Genomic DNA, 19,370 nt, shown 5'->3' on the forward strand with positions numbered 1-19,370 from the left:
GTTCATTACGTCAAAAAATACTAAATAACACAAGACTCTCCACCTCATTTCACCATTCATTTATAGAGACTATAGAAACATGAATATTTCCTCTGCCATAATAAAGTAGTCTTGTTGGTTCAGGGTGAAACAGTGACAACTTTCTTCAGAAGCATGGCAGGTACACTGCATGAAGATGGGACTTTGTTGTTACTACTAGCATTCTTCCACAAAGTTGTTGCAAATCTCCCCCATCAGTGACAGCTCTATGGTAGAACTGCTAAATGTTATATTTGAGAGGAACGATCAGTCTTCTACCATATTGATGTCATGACATCACCCTAGCAAGGATGGTACCTTTGGACAAAATAATCTAATTTTCCCACTTAAGTTACTTTTCCCAAATAGACAGATTAAATAAACTCTTCTAGAAACCAAGTCAAAGCCATGGCATTGATATATAAAGCATAATACCCTAGATCCTAGAGTCTAGAGGAAATTGCTAAGTTTCTAATTCTAATGACTCAAAACATGAAAGAGGTAAATTGCAGATGGGATTGTTCATACATCTTTACTCATTTCCATGATACCAGAACGTTCTTTAACACTGACTTGTTAATGTTATCTGAGAGGTTTTTTTATACTAGATGCCATAAATAGGAGGAGACCAAGAGGTCTTAACAAGGCTTCCTATATAACCCCTTAGGCTCTTTGTCTCCTCATGTGAACTTCACTTGCTTCTCACAATAGTATCTATATTTGTGACTAGAACCGATGCCCTCCAGAGGACCACCACATGAAAGGTCAATGAAACCACGGGCTCTAAAAGCTGTGGGAAGTGTGTGTGTGTGTGTGTGTGTGTGTGTGTGTGTGTGTGTGTGTGTGTGTATGTACCTGTAGAAGAGCTATAAGGTAAAATGTAGTCAAGTTCTGTTTCTGTTGCCTCCACAAAGCAGTCACATTGGTCAAAATATACTATGGGCACAGACTTTGGAGCTACCACACCACTATATACATACACTGAAACACTGAAAGATATTAGTGTGGGAAACTATCTACTTTTGGGAGTGAAGTATTAACATATTTTAGTAGTTATTAAATAATCCTAGAGCCAAAACTTCTGCTTGGAAGTAATTCAAGTTCAATGCCACCCTAAGCTATAGAGTTCTAGTATTAATTCTTTCTTATAGTGGGGAAATAGCCTCTTAGTGCAGGAGTAAGTTTTGGTAACTATATTCTTAAATGAAGATTTATGAAACAAAATAAAAGACCACCTGAAGAACCTAATACAGACCAAAGTTACCTGGAATATTATCCTTACCAACACTTCTTTCTCTGTTAGAAGATAATTGCTTCGTTCTTTCTGTGTCGGTTTTTGAGAATGAAACCTGACGTGCAGGGCTACCTGCTTCATCAGCACCTAAAAAAGTAAGTGCATGAATTAGGTATATTTAATTCAAAATATTTAAAAAATATTTGAAAATTTGTGTGTGGCACACGACTAGAATCCCAATATTAAGGAGGTGGTTACGAGGGGTTGTGAGGCCATCATGGAGAGGCCAGCCTAGGATATATCAAACTTTATCTCCAAAATTAGCTGTGTAAAATGTATAAATGCAAATTTCTGATAAGTTTCCTATACCATTGCACTTTAGGTTCATTACATCAAAAAATACTAAATAACACAAGACTCTCCACCTCATTTCACCATTCATTTATAGAGACTATAGAAACATGAATATTTCCTCTGCCATAATGAAGTAGCCTTGATGATTCAGGGTGAAACAGTGACAACTTATTTCAGAAGCATGGCAGGTACACTGCATGAAGATGGAGGCATATCTGACACTCTCAACTTCTTTGTTGGGTACCATTTTGGTGTTTCCGAATGGACTATGGACTGAGGACCATGATGAGACGATTCTTTGCAGAGATACTGTGGGATTATCCACGGTCATGGTAAAGTGAGAACAAAAATATTGAGATCTATACTCAGATTCTGATTTCTAATTTTGTTTCAGCCCCCTTCATTGGTTACCTAGCTAAATTGACTTTACTGATTATTGTTATTGTTTATGTGCATGTCTATGTGCATATGATTACGGAGGACATACTAATTTGTGGCATTTCCATTTGAGTTACATGGAGACTTTACAGGAATTTATGTTTTGAGGAATTTTGCAGGTGCTTACCTAGCTAGAGTAAATTCTCTCTAAACCTGTGCTAGCTGCTAGACAATAATATCCTCATCTAATTGCACAAAGAATGGAAAAACAGTTACCATTAAGACAGCACTTTGATCAGAGGACACACAGTGACGTACGGATGGTAATTGGACCCCATTACTGGATGATCTAGGTAAGGGTTCCATGAGATTCTCTGGCCCTAATACTTGCAGAGATACTGAAATACTTTCAATTCAAGCTCCGCCTTACACTCAGCCTGATGTCCACAAAAGGTAGGTTTATGTAAATTTTCATTTTCAGGTAGGCTTGTACTACAGAAACATCCAGTTTACACATTATATTTTTTACCCAAACAACTTCAGAGAGAGTAAAATTAAGCTGTTGTCATGACTTGCATTAATGAAACAAATATTGTCAATGTAAGTATTATTTGTGCACACAGAGTTTTTGTCTTGCCTAGATCACATGGTTTAATCTTGTACAACCCTTGGAACCTGTGATCCATGACATTGTGTTCTGTCATAAATACTGTGACTGTCTTACAAGTAGAGGGACACTAATATAGAAAATTGATATTTCCAGTGTCCTTTTTTCATACTTTTTTCCACATTCATATACATGATCGCTTAAAATTTACGTGGAATAATTTGTTGTCACTACTAGTATTCTTCCACAGAGTTTTTGCAAGTCTCCCCCATCAGTGACAGCTCTAAGGTAGAACTGCTAAATGTTATATTTGAGATGAATGATCAGTCTTCTACCATATTGATGTCATGACATCACCCTAGCAAGGATGCTACCTTAGGACTAAATAATCTATTTTTCCCACTTATGTTACTTTTCCCAAATAGACAGATTAAATAAACACTTCTAGAAATCAGGTCAAAGCCATGGCTCTGATATATAAAGCATAATACCCTAGATCCTAGAGTCTAGAGGAAATTGCTAAGTTTCTAATTCTAATGACTCAAAACCTAAAAGAGGTAAATTGCAGATGGGATTGTTCATACATCTATACTCATTTCCATGATACCAGAATGTTAATTAACAAGGACTTGCTAATGTTATGTGAGAGGTTTTTTATACTAGATGCCATAAATAGGAGGAGACCAAGAGGTGTTAACAAAGGCTTCCTATATAACCCCTTAGGCTCTTTGTCTCTTCATGTGTACTTCACTTGCTTATCACAATAGTATCTATATTTGTGACTAGAACCGATGCCCTCCAGAGGACCACCACATGAAAGGTCAATGAAACCACGGGCTCTAAAAGCTGTGGGAAGTGTGTGTGTGTGTGTGTGTGTGTTTGTGTGTGTGTGTGTGTGTGTATGTACCTGTAGAAGAGCTATAAGGTAAGATGTATTCAAGTTCTGATTCTGTTGCCTCCATAAAGGAGTCACCTTGGTCAAATTATACTATGGGCACAAACTTTGGAGCTACCACACAATTATATACATACACTGAAACACTGAAAGATATTAGTGTGGGAAACTATCTACTTTTGGGAGTGAAGTATTAACATATTTTAGTAGTTATTAAATAATCCTAGAGCCAAAACTTCTGCTTGGAAGTAATTCAAGTTCAATGCCACCCTAAGCTATAGAGTTCTAGTATTAATTCTTTCTTATAGGGGGGAAATAGCCTCTTAGTGAGGGAGTAAGTTTTGGTAACTATATTCTTAAATGCAGATTTATGAAACAAAATAAAAGACCACCTGAAGAACCTAATATAGACCAAAGTTACCTGGAATATTATCCTTACCAACACTTCTTTCTCTGTTAGAAGTTAATTGCTTCGTTCTTTCTGTGTCGGTTTTTGAGAATGAAACCTGACGTGCAGGGCTACCTGCTTCATCAGCACCTAAAAAGGGGAGTGAATGAATTAGGTATATTTAATTCAAAATATTTAAAAAATATTTGAAAATTTGTGTGTAGCACAGGACTAGAATCCCAGTATTAAGGAGGGGGTTACAAGGGGTGGCAAGGCCATCATGGAAAGGGAAGCCTAGGATATATCAAACTTTGTCTCCAAAATTACCTGTGTAAATGTATGAATTCAAATTTCTGATGTTTCCTATACCAATGCACTTTATGTTCATTACTTAAAAAAATAATAATAAACACAATTCTCTCCACCTCATTTCACCATTCATTTATAGAGACTATAGAAACATGAATATTTCCTCTGCCATAATGAAGTAGCCTTGTTGATTCAGGGTGTAACAGTGACAACTTTCTTCAGAACAATAGCAGGTACACTGCATGAAGATGGAGGAATATCTGAGACACTCAACTTCTTTGTTGGGCAACATTTTGGTGTTGCCCAATGTTCTATGTACTGAGGACCATGATGAGCCCATTCTTTGTAGAGATACTGTGGGATTATCCACGGTCATGGTAAAATGAGAACAAAAATATTGAGATCTATACTCAGATTCTGATTTCTAATATTGTTCTAGCCACCTTCATTGGTTACCTAGCTAAACTTACTTTACTGATTATGTTATTGTTTACATGCATGTCTATGTGCACATGATAATGTAGGACATACTAATTTTTGGCATTTCCATTTGAGTTACATGGAGACTTTACATGAATTTACATTCTGAGGGATTTTGCAGGTGCTTACCTAGCTAGAGTAAATTCTCTCTAAACATTTGCTAGCTGGTAGACAATAATAGCCTCATCCAGTTGGGCACAGAATGGAAAAACAGTTACCATTAAGACAGCACTTTGATAGAGGACACACAGTGACTTAAGGATGGTAAATGGACCGCATTCCTGGTTGATCTAGGTAAGGGTTCCACGAGATTGTCTGGCCCTAATTACTGGCAGAGGTATTGAAATACTTTCACTTCAAGCTCCAACTTACACTCAGCCTGATGTCCAAAAAAGATAGGTTTAGGTAAGTTTTCATTTTAAGGTAGGCTTGCACTATAGAAACATCCAGTTTTTCCTTTATATTGTTACCCAAAACAACTTCAGAGGGAGAAAAATAAAGCTGTTGTCATGACTTGCATTAATGAAACAAATATTGTCAATGGAAGTATTATTTGAGCACACAGAGGTTTTGGGCTTGCGAAGATCACATGGTTCAATGTTGTACAACCCTTGGAACCTGTGATCCATGACATTGTGTTCTGTCAAAAACACTGTGACTGTCTTACAAGTAGAGGGACACTGATATAGAAAACTGATATTTCCAGTGTCCTTTTTTCATACTTTTTTCCACATTCATGTACATGATTGCTTTATCTTTATGTGAAATAATTAGTTGTCACCACTACTATTCTTCCACCGAGTTGTTGAAAGGCTCCCCCATCAGGGACAGCTCTATGGTAGAACTGCTAAATGTTCTATTTGAGAGGAACGATCAGTCTTCTACCATACTGATGTCATGATATCACCCTAGCAAGGATGCTACCTTAGGACTAAATAATCTATTTTTCCCACTTATATTATTTTTCCCAAGTAGACTAATTAAATAAACACTTCTAGAGACCAAGTCAAAATCATGCCTCTAATATATAAAGCATAATACCCTAGATCCTAGAGTCTAGAGGACTTTGCTAAGTTTCTAATTCTAATGACTCAAAACATAAAAGAGGTAAATTGCAGATGGGATTATTCATACATCTACACTCATTTCCTTGATACCAGAACGTTCATAAACAACGATTTGTTAATGTTATCTTAGAGGTTTTTTATACTAGATGCCATAAATAGGAGGAGACCAAGAGGTCTTAACAAGTCTTCCTATGTAACTCCTTAGGCTCATTGTCTCCTCATTTGTACTTCACTTGATTATCACAATATTATCTATATTTGTGACTAGAACCGATGGCCTCCAGAGGACCACCACATGAAAGGTCAATGAAACCACGGGCTCTAAAAGCTGTGGGAAGTGTGTGTGTGCGTGTGTGTGTGTGTGTGTGTGTGTTTGTGTGTGTGTGTGTGTGTATGTACCCTTAGAAGAGCTATAAGGTATGATGTATTCAAGTTCTGCTTCTGTTGCCTCCACAAAGGAGTCACCTTGGTCAAATTGTACTATGGGCACAGACTTTGGAGCTACCACAAAACTATATAGATACACTGAAACACTGAAAGACACTAGTGTGGGAAACTATCTGCTTTTGGGACTGACGTATTAACATATTTTAGTAGTTATTAAATAATCCTAGAGCCAAAACTTCTGCTTTGAAGTAATTCAAGTTCAAGGCCACCCTAAGCTATAGAGTTCTAATATTAATTCTTTCTTATAGTGGGGAAATAGCCTCTTAGTGCAGGAGTAAGATTTGGTAACTATATTCTTAAATGCAGATTTATGAAACAAAATAAAAGAACAGCTGAAGAACCTAATATAGACCAAAGTTACCTGGAATATTATTCTTACCAACACTTCTTTCTCTGTTAGAAGTTATTTGCTTCGTTCTTTCTGTGTCGGTTTTTGAGAATGAAACCTGACGTGCAGGGCTACCTGCTTCACCAGCACCTAAAAAAGTAAGTGCATGAATTAGGTATATTTAGTTCAAAATATTTAAAAAACATTTGAAAATTTGTGTGTAGCACAGGACTAGAATCCCTGTATTAAGGAGGGGGTTACAAGGGGTGGCAAGGCCATCATGGAAAGGGCAGCCTAGGATATATCAAACTTTGTCTCCAAAATTACCTGTGTAAAATGTATAAATTCAAATTTCTGATAAGTTTCCTATACCATTGCACTTTATGTTCATTACTTAAAAAATAGTAATAAACACAAGACCCTCCACCTCATTTCACCATTCATTTATAGAGACTATAGAAACATGAATATTTCCTCTGCCATAATGAAGTAGCCTTGTTTATTCAGGGCGTAACAGTGACACCTTTTTTCAGAAGCATGGCAGGTACACTGCATGAAGATGGAGGCATATCTGACACTCTCAACTTTTTTATTGGATACCATTATGGTGTTGCTCAATGGCCTATGGACTGAGGAGCATGATGAGCTCATTCTTTGTAGAGATACTGTGGGATTATCCACAGTCATGGTAAAATGAGGACAAAAATATTGAGATCTATACTCAGTTTCTGATTTCTTTTTTTTTATTATTATTAACTTAAGTATTTCTTATATTCATTTCGAGTGTTATTCCCTTTCCCGGTTTATGGGCAAACATCCCCCTCCCACCTACCCTTCTTTATGGGTGTTCCCCTCCCAAACCTCCCCCCATTGCCACCCTCCCCGCATAGTCTAGTTCACTGGGGGTTCAGTCATAGCAGGACCCAGGGCTTCCCCTTCCACTGGTGCTCTTACTAGGATATTCATTGCTACCTATGGGGTCAGAGTCCAGGGTCAGTCCATGTATAGTCTTTAGGTAGTGGCTTAGTCCCTGGAAGCTCTGGTTGCTTGGCATTGTTGTACATATGGGGTCTCGAGCCCCTTCAAGCTCTTCCAGTTCTTTCTCTGATTCCTTCAACGGGGGTCCTATTCTCAGTTCAGTGGTTTGCTGCTGGCATTCGCCTCTGTATTTGCTGTATTCTGGCTGTGTCTCTCAGGAGCGATCTACATCTGGCTCCTGTCGGTCAGCACTTCTTTGCTTCATCCATCTTGTCTAATTGGGTGGCTGTATATGCATGGGCCACATGTGGGTCAGGCTCTGAATGGGTGTTCCTTCAGTCTCTGTTTTAATCTTTTCCTCTCTCTTCCTTCCAAGGGTATTCTTGTTCCCCTTTTAAAGAAGGAGTGAAGCATTCACATTTTGATCATCCGTCTTGAGTTGCATTTGTTCTAGGCATTTAGGGTAATTCAAGCATTTGGGCTAATAGCCACTTACCAATGAGTGCATACCATGTATGCCTTTCTGTGATTGGGTTACTTCACTCAGGACGATATTTTCCAGTTCCAACCATTTGCCCACGAGTTTCATAAAGTCATTGTTTTTGATAGGTGAGTAATATTCCATTGTATAGATAGACCACATTTTCTCTATTCATTCCTCTGTTGAAGGGCATCTGGGTTTTTCCATCTTCTGGATATTATAAATAAGGCTGCGATGAACATAGGGGAGCACGTGTCTTTTTTATATATTGGGGCATCTTTTGGGTATATGCCCAAGAGAGGTATAGCTGGATCCTCAGGCAGTTCAATGTCCAATTTTTTGAGGAACCTGCAGACTGATTTCCAGAATGGTTGTACCAGTCTGCAATCCCACCAACAATGGAGGAGTGTTCCTCTTTCTGCGCATCCTCGCCAGCATCTGCTGTCACCTGAGTTTTTGATCTTAGCCATTCACACTTGTGTGAGGTGAAATCTCAGGGTTGTTTTGATTTGCATTTCCCTTATGCCTAAAGATGTTGAACATTTCTTTAGGTGTTTCTCAGCCATACGGCATTCCTCAGCTGTGAATTGTTTGTTTAGCTCTGAACCCCATTTTTTAATAGGGTTATTTGTCTCCCTGCAGTCTAACTTCTTGAGTTCTTTGTATATTTTGGATATAAGGCCTATATCTGTTGTAGGATTGGTAAAGATCTTTTCCCAATCTGTTGGTTGTCGTTTTGTCCTAACCACAGTGTCCTTTGCCTTACAGAAGCTTTGCAGTTTTATGAGATCCCATTTGTCGATTCTTGATCTTAGAGCATAAGCCATTGGTGTTTTGTTCAGGAAATTTTTTCCAGTGCCCATGTGTTCCAGATGTTTCCCTCGTTTTTCTTCTATTAGTTTGAGTGCATCTGGTTTGATGTGGAGGTCCTTGATCCACTTGGACTTAAGCTTTGTACAGGGTGATAAGCATGGATCGATCTGCATTCTTCTACATGTTGCCCTCCAGTTGAACCAGCACCATTTGCTGAAAATGCTATCTTTTTTCCATTGGATGGTTTTGGCTCCTTTGTCAAAAATCAAGTGACCATAGGTGTGTGGGTTCATTTCTGGGTCTTCAATTCTATCCCATTTTTCTATCTGTCTGTCTCTGTACCAATACCATGCAGTTTTTATCACTATTGCTCTGTAATACTGCTTGAGTTCAGGGATAGTGATTCCCCCTGAAGTCCTTTTATTGTTGAGGATAGTTTTAGCTATCCTGGGTTTTTTGTTATTCCAGATGAATTTGCAAATTGTTCTGTCTAACTCTTTGAAGAATTGGATTGGTATTTTGATGGGGATTGCATTGAATCTGTAGATCGCTTTTGGTAAAATGGCCATTTTTACTATATTAATTCTGCCAATCCATGAGCATGGGAGATCTTTCCATCTTCTGAGGTCTTCTTCAATTTCTTTCTTCAGTGTCTTGAAGTTCTTACTGTACAAATCTTTTACTTGCTTGGTTAAAGTCACACCGAGGTACTTTATATTATTTGGGTCTATTGTGAAGGGTGTTGTTTCCCTAATTTCTTTCTCGGCTTGTTTCTCTTTTGTGTATAGAGGAAGGCTACTGATTTATTTGAGTTAATTTTATACCCAGCCACTTTGCCTAAGTTGTTTATCAGCTTTAGTAGTTCTCTGGTGGAACTTTTGGGATCACTTAAATATAGAATCATATCATCTGCAAATAGTAATATTTTGACTTCTTCTTTTCCGATCTGTATCCCCTTGACCTCCTTTTGTTGTCTGATTGCCCTGGCTAGAACTTCAAGAACTATATTGAATAAGTAGGGAGAGAGTGGGCAGCCTTGTCTAGTCCCTGATTTTAGTCGGATTGCTTCAAGTTTCTCTCCATTTAGTTTAATGTTAGCAACTGGTTTGCTGTATATGGCTTTTACTATGTTTAGGTATGGGCCTTGAATTCCTATTCTTTCCAGGACTTTTATCATGAAGTGGTGTTGAATTTTGTCAAATGCTTTCTCAGCATCTAATGAAATGATCATGTGGTTTTGTTCTTTCAGTTTGTTTATATAATGGATCACGTTGATGGTTTTCCGTATATTAAACCATCCCTGCGTGCCTGGGATGAAGCCTACTTGACCATGGTGGATGATTGTTTTGATGTGCTCTTGGATTCGGTTTGCCACAATTTTATTGAGTATTTTTGCGTCGATATTCATAAGGGAAATTGGTCTGAAGTTCTCTTTCTTTGTTGGGTCTTTGTGTGGTTTTGGTATAAGAGTAATTGTGGCTTCATAGAAGGAATTCGGTAGTGCTCCATCTGTTTCAATTTTGTGGAATAGGTTGGATAATATTCGTATGAGGTCTTCTATGAAGGTCTGATAGAATTCTGCACTAAACCCGTCTGGACCTGGGCTCTTTTTGGTTGGGAGACCTTTAATGACTGCTTCTATTTCCTTAGGAGTTATGGGGTTGTTTAACTGGTTTAATCTGTTCCTGATTTAACTTCAGTACCTGGTATCTGTCTAGGAAATTGTCCATTTCCTGTAGATTTTCAAGTTTTGTTGAATATAGGCTTTTATAGTAAGATCTGATGATTTTTTGAATTTCCTCTGAATCTGCAGTTATGTCTACCTTTTCATTTCTGATTTTGTTGATTTGGACACACTCTCTGTGTCCTCTCGTTAGTCTGGCTAAGGGTTTATCTATCTTGTTGATTTTCTCAAAGAACCAACTTTTGGATCTGTTTATTCTTTCTATGGTCCTTTTTGTTTCTACTTGTTTGATTTCAGCTCTGAATTTGATTATTTCCTGCCTTCTTCTACTCCTGGTTGTATTTGCTTCTTTTTGTTCTAGAGCTTTTAGGTGTGCTGTCAAGCTGCTGACATATGCTCTTTCCTGTTTCTTTCTGCAGGCACTCAGCGCTATGAGTTTTCCTCTTAGCACAGCTTTCATTGTGTCCCATAAGTTTGGGTATGTTGTAGCTTCATTTTCATTAAATTCTAAAAAGTTTTTAATTTCTTTCTTTATTTCTTCCTTGACCAGGTTATCATTGAGTAGAGCATTGTTCAATTTCCACGTATTTGTGGGCATTCTTCCATTATTGTTATTGAAGACCAGTTTTAGGCCGTGGTGGTCTGATAGCACGCATGGGATTATTTCTATCTTTCCGTACCTGTTGAGCCCCGTTTTTTGACCAATTATATGGTCAATTTTGGAGAAAGTACCAGGAGGAGCTGAGAAGAAAGTATATCCTTTTGCTTTAGGATAGAATGTTCTATAAATATCTGTTAAGTCCATTTGGCTCATGACTTCTCTTAGTCTGTCTACGTCTCTGTTTAATTTCTGTTTCCGTGATCTGTCCATTGATGAGAGTGGGGTGTTGAAATCTCCTACTATAATTGTGTGAGGTGCAATGTTTGTTTTGAGCTTTAGTAAGGTTTCTTTTACGTATGTAGGTGCCCTTGTATTTGGGGCATAGATATTTGGGATTGAGAGTTCATCTTGGTGGATTTTTCCTTTGATGAATATGAAGTGTCCTTCCTTAGCTTTTTTGATGACTTTTAGTTGAAAATTGAAATTATTTGATATTAGAATGGCTACTCCAGCGTGCTTCTTCTGACCATTTGCTTGGAAAGTTGTTTTCCAGCCTTTCACTCTGAGGTAGTGTCTGTCTTTGTCTCTGAGGTGTGTTTCCTGTAGGCAGCAGATGCAGGGTCCTCATTGCGTATCCCGTTTGTTAATCTATGTCTTTTTATTGGTGAGTTGAGGCCATTGATGTTGAGAGATATTAAGGTATAGTGATTATTGCTTGCTGTTATATTCATATTTGGATGTGAGGTTATGTTTGTGTGCTTTCATTCTCTTTGTTTTGTTGCCAAGATGATTAGTTTCTTGCTTCTTCTAGGGTATAGCTTGCTTCCTTATGTTGGGCTTTACCATTTATTATCATTTGTAGTGCTGGATTTGTAGAAAGATATTGTGTAAATTTGGTTTTGTCATGGAGTATCTTCTTTTCTCCATCTATGTTAATTGAGAGTTTTGCAGGATACAGTAACCTGGGCTGGCATTTGTGTTCTCTTAGGGTCTGTATGACATCAGTCCAGGATCTTCTGGCCTTCATAGTTTCTGGCGAAAAGTCTGGTGTGATTCTGATAGGTCTGCCTTTATATGTTACTTGACCTTTTTCCCTTACTGCTTTTAATATTCTTTCTTTATTTTGTGCGTTTGGTGTTTTGACTATTATGTGACGGGAGGTGTTTCTTTTCTGGTCCAATCTATTTGGAGTTCTGTAGGCTTCTTGTATGCCTATGGGTATCTCTTTTTTTAGGTTAGGGAAGTTTTCTTCTATGATTTTGTTGAAGATATTTACTGGTCCTTTGAGCTGGGAGTCTTCACTCTCTTCTATACCTATTATCCTTAGGTTTGATCTTCTCATTGAGTCCTGGATTTCCTGTATGTTTTGGACAGGAGCTTTTTCCGCTTTACATTATCTTTGATAGTTGAGTCAATGATTTTTATGGAATCTTCTGCTCCTGAGATTCTCTCTTCCATCTCTTGTATTCTGTTGGTGAAGCTTGTATCTACAGCTCCTTGTCTCTTCTTTTGGTTTTCTATATCCAGGGTTGTTTCTATGTGTTCTTTCTTGATTGCTTCTATTTCCATTTTTATTTTATTTTATTTTATTTTATTTTTTTATTATTAACTTGAGTATTTCTTATATACATTTCGAGTGTTATTCCCTTTCCCAGTTTCCGGGCAAACATCCCCCTGCCCTCTCCCCTTTCTTATCGGTGTTCCCCTCCCCACCCTCCCCCCTTGTCCCCCTCCCCCCAACAGTCTAGTTCACTGGGGGTTCAGTCTTAGCAGGACCCAGGGCTTCCCCTTCCACTGGTGCTCTTACTAGGATATTCATTGCTACCTATGAGGTCAGAGTCCAGGGTCAGTCCATGTATAGTCTTTAGGTAGTGGCTTAGTCCCTGGAAGCTCTGGTTGCTTGGCATTGTTGTACATATGGGGTCTCGAGCCCCTTCAAGCTCTTCCAGTTCTTTCTCTGATTCCTTCAACGGGGGTCCTATTCTCAGTTCAGTGGTTTGCTGCTGGCATTCACCTATGTATTTGCTGTATTCTGGCTGTGTCTCTCAGGAGCAATCTACATCCGGCTCCTGTCGGTCTGCACTTCTTTGCTTCATCCATCTTGTCTAATTGGGTGGCTGTATATGCATGGGCCACATGTGGGTCAGGCTCTGAATGGGTGTTCCTTCAATCTCTGTTTTAATCTTTGCCTCTCTCTTCCCTGCCAAGGGTATTCTTGTTTCCCTTTTAAAGAAGGAGTGAAGCATTCACATTTTGATCATCCGTCTTGAGTTTCATTTGTTCTGTGCATCTAGGGTAATTCAAGCATTTGGGCTAATATCCACTTATCAATGAGTGCATACCATGTGTGTTTTTCTGTGATTGGGTTACCTCACTCAGGATGATATTTTCCAGTTCCAACCATTTGCCTACAAATTTCATAAAGTCATTGTTTTTGATAGCTGAGTAATATTCCATTGTGTAGATGTACCACATTTTCTGTATCCATTCCTCTGTTGAAGGGTATCTGGGTTCTTTCCAGCTTCTGGCTATTATAAATAAGGGTGATATGAACATAGTGGAGCACGTGTCTTTTTTTATATGTTGGGGCATCTTTTGGGTATATGCCCAAGAGAGGTATAGCTGGATCCCCCGACAGTTCAATATCCAATTTTCTGAGGAACCTCCAGACTGATTTCCAGAATGGTTGTACCAGTCTGCAATCCCACCAACAATGGAGGAGTGTTCCTCTTTCTGCACATCCTCGCCAGCATCTGCTGTCACCTGAGTGTTTGATCTTAGCCATTCTCACTGGTGTGAGGTGAAATCTCAGGGTTGTTTTGATTTGCATTTCCCTTATTACTAAAGATGTTGAACATTTCTTTAAGTGTTTCTCAGCCATTCGGCATTCCTCAGCTGTGAATTCTTTGTTTAGCTCTGAACCCCATTTTTTTTTGTTTTTTTTTTTTTTGTTTTTTTGTTTTTTTTTTCCGGAGCTGGGGACCGAACCCAGGGACTTGCGCTTCCTAGGCAAGCGCTCTACCACAGAGCTAAATCCCCACCCCCTCTGAACCCCATTTTTTAATAGGGTTATTTGTCTCCCTGCAGTCTAACTTTTGAGTTCTGTGTATAGTTTGGATATAAGGCCTCTATCTGTTGTAGGATTGGTAAAGATCTTTTCCCAATCTGTTGGTTGCCATTTTGTCCTAACCACAGTGTCCTTTGCCTTAAAGAAGCTTTGCAGTTTTATGAGATCCCATTTGTCGATTCTTGATCTTAGAGCATAAGCCATTGGTGTTTTGTTCAGGGAATTTTCTCCAGTGCCCATGTGTTCAAGACGCTTCCCTAGTTTTTCTTCTATTAGTTTGAGTGTATCTGGTTTGACGTGGAGGTCCTTGATCCACTTGGACTTAAGCTTTGTACAGGGTGATAAGCATGGATCAATCTGCATTCTTCTACATGCTGACCTCCAGTTGAACCAGCACCATTTGCTGAAAATGCTATCTTTTTTCCATTTGATGGTTTTGGCTCCTTTGTCAAAAATCAAGGGACCATAGGTGTGTGGGTTCATTTCTGGGTCTTCAGTTCTGTTCCATTGGTCTATCTGTCTGTCTCTGTACCAATACCATGCAGTTTTTATCACTATTGCTCTGTAATACTGCTTGAGTTCCGGGGTAGTGATTCCCCCTGAAGTCCTTTTATTGTTGAGGATAGTTTTAGCTATCCGGGGTTTTTTGTTATTCCAGATGAATTTGCAAATTGTTCTGTCTAACTCTTTGAAGAATTGGATTGGTATTTTGATGGGGATTGCATTGAATGTGTAGATCGCTTTTGGTAAAATGGCCATTTTTACTATATTAATCCTGCCAATCCATGAGCATGGGAGATCTTTCCATCTTCTGAGGTCTTCTTCAATTTCTTTCTTCAGAGTCTTGAAGTTCTTATTGTACAGATCTTTTACTTGCTTTGTTAAAGTCACACCGAGGTACTTTATATTATTTGGGTGTATTATGAAGTGTGTCTCTGTTTAATTTCTGTTTCCATGATCTGTCCATTGATGAGAGTGGGATGTTGAAATCTCCTACTATTATTGTGTGAGGTGCAATGTGTGTTTTGAGCTTTAGTAAGGTTTATTTTACGTATGTAGGTGCCCTTGTATTTGGGGCATTGATATTCAGGATTGAGAGTTCATCTTGGTGGATTTTTCCTTTGATGAATATGAAGTGTCCTTCCTTATATTTTTTGATGACTTTTAGTTGAAAATTGATTTTATTTGATATTAGAATGGCTACTCCAGCTTGCTTATTCGGACCATTTGCTTGGAAAGTTGTTTTCCAGCCTTTCACTCTGAGGTAGTGTCTGTCTTTGTCGCTGAGGTGTGTTTCCTGTAGGCAGCAGAATGCAGGGTCCTCATTGCGTATCCAGTTTGTTAATCTGTCTTTTTATTGGGGAGTTGAGGCTATTGATGTTGAGAGATATTAAGGTATAGTGATTATTGCTTCCTGTTATATTCATATTTGGATGTGAGGTTATGTTTGTGTGCTTTCATTCTCTTTGTTTTGTTGCCAAGATGATTAGTTTCTTGCTTCCTCTAGGGTATAGCTTGCCTCCTTATGTTGGGCTTTACCATTTATTATCATTTGTAGTGCTGGATTTGTAGAAAGATATTGTGTAAATTTGGTTTTGTCATGGAGTATCTTCTTTTCTCCATCTATGTTAATTGAGAGTTTTGCAGGATACAGTAACCTGGGCTGGCATTTGTGTTCTCTTAGGGTCTGTATGACATCAGTCCAGGATCTTCTGGCCTTCATAGTTTCTGGCGAAAAGTCTGGTGTGATTCTGATAGGTCTGCCTTTATATGTTACTTGACCTTTTTCCCTTACTGCTTTTAATATTTTTTCTTTATTTTGTGCGTTTGGTGTTTTGACTATTATGTGACGGGAGGTGTTTCTTTTCTGGTCCAATCTATTTGGAGTTCTGTAGGCTTCTTGTATGCCTATGGGTATCTCTTTTTTTAGGTTAGGGAAGTTTTCTTCTATGATTTTGTTGAAGATATTTACTGGTCCTTTGAGCTGGGAGTCTTCACTCTCTTCTATACCTATTATCCTTAGGTTTGATCTTCTCATTGAGTCCTGGATTTCCTGTATGTTTTGGACAGGAGCTTTTTCCGCTTTACATTATCTTTGATAGTTGAGTCAATGATTTTTATGGAATCTTCTGCTCCCGAGATTCTCTCTTCCATCTCTTGTATTCTGTTGGTGAAGCTTGTATCTACAGCTCCTTGTCTCTTCTTTTGGTTTTCTATATCCAGGGTTGTTTCTATGTGTTCTTTCTTGATTGCTTCTATTTCCATTTTTAATTCCTTCAACTGTTTGATTGTGTTTTCCTGGAATTCTATCAGGGATTTTTGTGTCTCCTCTATATGGGCTTCTACTTGTTTATTTATGTTTTCTTGGAATTCTTTCAGGCATTTTTGCGATTCCTCTCTATAGGCTTCTACTTGTTTATTAATGTTGTCCTGTGTTTCTCTAAGGGAGTTCTTCACGTCTTTCTTGAAGTCCTCCAGCATCATGATCAAATATGATTTTGAAAGTAGATCTTGCTTTTCTGGTGTGTTTGGACATTCCATGTTTGTTTTGATGGGAGAATTGGGCTCCGATGGTGCCATGTAGTCTTGGTTTCTGTTGCTTGTGTTCCTGCGCTTGCCTCTTGCCATCAGATTATCTCTAGTGTTACTTTGTTCTGCTATTTCTGACAGTGTCTAGACTGTCCTATAAGCCTGTGTGTCAGGAGTGCTGTAGACATGTTTTCCTGTTTTCTTTTAGCCAGTTATGGGGATAGAGTGTTCTGCTTTCGGGCATGTAGTTTTTCCACTCTACAGGTCTTCAGCTGTTCCTGTGTGCCTGTGTCTTGAGTTCACCAGGCAGGTCACTTGCAGCAGAAAAGTTGGTCTTACCTGTGGTCCCGAGGCTCAAGTTCGCTCGCGGGGTGCTGCCCTTGAGCTCTCTGCGGCTGCAGCAACCAGGAAGATCTGCGCCGCCGTTTCCGGGAGCTTCAGTGCACCAGGGTTCCAGATGGCGTTTGGTGTTTTCCTCTGGCGTCCGAGATGTGTGCAAAGTGCAGTTTATTCTGGTTTCTCAGGCTGTCTGCCTCTCTGAAGGTTTAGCTCTCCGTCCCACGGGATTTGGGTGCGGAGAACTGTTTATCCGGTCTGTTCCTTCAGGTTCTGGCGGTGTCTCAGGCGCAGGGGTCCTGCCGCACCTGGGCCCTCCTCTGCGGGAACCCAGAGGCTTTATACAGTTTTCTCTTGGGCCAGGGATGTGGGCAGGGCTGGGCAGTGTTGGTGGTCTCTTCTGCTCTGCAGCCTCAGGAGTGCCCACCTGACCAGGTGGTGAGGTCTCTCTCCGACGGGGTCTGGGAGCAGAGAGCTGCTGTGGGCTGGGATCCACGGGTGTGGGACTCCCGGTAAACACAGGAAGTGCCCGGTCCTAGAGGAATTCTGCCTCTGTGTGTCCCGAGTTCACCAGGCAGGTCACTTGCAGCAGAAAAGTTGGTCTTACCTGTGGTTTCGAGGCTCAAGTTTGCTCACGGAGTGCTGCCCACGAGCTCTCTGCTGCGGCAGCCCAGATTCTGATTTATAATATTGTTCTAGCCAACTTCACTGGTTACCTAGCTACACTGACATGTGTGTGTGTGTGTGTGTGTGTGTGTGTGTGTGTGTGTGTGTGTTTGTGTGTGTGTGTGTGTGCGTGTGTGTATGTGTGTACCTGTAGAAGAGCTTTAAGTTAAGATGTGTTTTCAAGTTCTGCTTCTGTTGCCTCCACAAAGGAGTCACCTTGATCAAATTATACTATGGGCACAGATATTGGAGCTACCACAAAACTATATAGATACACTGAAACAGTGAAAGACACTAGTGTGGGAAACTATCTGCTTTTGGGCCTGAAGTATTAACATATTTTAGTAGTTATTAAGTAATCCTAGACCCAAAACTTCTGCTTGGAAGTATTTCAAGTTCAAGGCCAGCCTAAGCTATAGAGTTCTAGTATTAATTCTTTCTTATAGTGGGGAAATAGCCTCTTAGTGCAGGAGTGAGTTTTGGTAACTATATTCGTAAATGCAGATTTATGAAACAAAATAAAAGAGAACCTGAAGAACCTAGTATAGACCAAAGTTACCTGGAATATTATCCTTACCAACACTTCTTTCTCTGTTAGAAGATAATTGCTTCGTTCTTACTCTGTCGGTGATTGAGAGTGAACCCTGACGTGCAGGGCTACCTGCTTCATCAGCACCTAAAAAAGGAAGTGCATGAATTAGGTATATTTAATTCAAAATATTTAAAATATATTTGAAAATTTGTGTGTACCACACGACTAGAATCCCAGTATTAATGAGGGGGCTACAAGGGGATGCAAGGCCATCATGGAAAGGCCAGCCTAGGATATATCAAACTTTGTCTCAAAAATTACCTGTGTAAAATGTGTTAATTCAAATTTCTGATAAGTTTCTGAAACCACTGCACTTTATGTTCATTACTTGAAAATATAATAAGTCTCTACACCTCATTTCACCATTCATTTATAGAGATTATAGAAACATGAATATTTCCTCAGCCATAATGAAGTAGCCTTGTTGATTCAGGGTGTAACAGTGACAACTTTCTTCAGAACCATGACAGGTACACTGCATGAAGATGGAGGCATATCTGACACTCTCAACTTCTTTGTTGGGTACCATTTTGGTGTTGCCCAATGGCCTATTGACTAAGGAACATGATGACCCCATTCTTTGCAGAGATACTGTGGTATTATCCACGGTCATGGTAAAGTGAGGACAAAAATATTGAGATCTACACTCAGATTCTGATTTCTAATATTGTTCCAACCACCTTCATTGGTTACCTAGCTAAATTGATTTACTGATTATTGTTATACTTTGTGTGCATATCTATGTGCATATGATTACAGAGGACATACTAATTTGTGGCATTTCCATTTGACTTACATGGAGACTTTAATGAATTTACGTTCTGAGGAATATTGCAGGTGCTTACCTAGCTAGATTAAATTCTCTCTAAACCTGTGCTAGCTGGTAGACAATAATATCCTCATCTAATTGGGCAAAGAATGGAAAAACAGTTACCATTAAGACAGCACTTTGATCAGAGGACACAAAATGACTTAAGGATGGTAAATGGACTACATTCCTGGGTGATCTAGGTAAGGGTTCCACGAGATTCTTTGGCCCTAATTACTGGCAGAGATACTGAAATACTTTCACTTCAAGCTCCAACTTACACTCAGCCTGATGTCCAAAAAAGATAGGT

General features: G+C 39.2%; 1 protein-coding gene across 50 annotated transcripts in view; it reads right to left on the minus strand.

The window, feature by feature from the left end:
- The window catches only part of Ccdc7a (coiled-coil domain containing 7A), a 410,765-nt gene that overhangs the window by 185,816 nt on the left and 205,579 nt on the right, over window positions 1-19,370 (minus strand). For 36 of the 50 annotated variants that reach the window (XM_063278219.1, XM_063278211.1, XM_063278233.1 and 33 more), the window contains 4 exons: window positions 18,238-18,336; window positions 6,539-6,655; window positions 3,908-4,024; window positions 1,301-1,399 (listed from right to left, as the gene is read on the minus strand). In XM_063278219.1, coding sequence (XP_063134289.1) covers window positions 1,301-1,399; window positions 3,908-4,024; window positions 6,539-6,655; window positions 18,238-18,336 — 432 coding nt within the window. The remainder of the gene's footprint in view (window positions 1-1,300; window positions 1,400-3,907; window positions 4,025-6,538; window positions 6,656-18,237; window positions 18,337-19,370) is intronic. The other 14 variants (XM_063278221.1, XM_063278250.1, XM_063278248.1 and 11 more) reach the window with 7 other exon arrangements.

The sequence above is a fragment of the Rattus norvegicus genome, chromosome 19 (genome assembly GCF_036323735.1).
Source record: "Rattus norvegicus strain BN/NHsdMcwi chromosome 19, GRCr8, whole genome shotgun sequence".
NCBI lineage: Eukaryota > Metazoa > Chordata > Mammalia > Rodentia > Muridae > Rattus > Rattus norvegicus.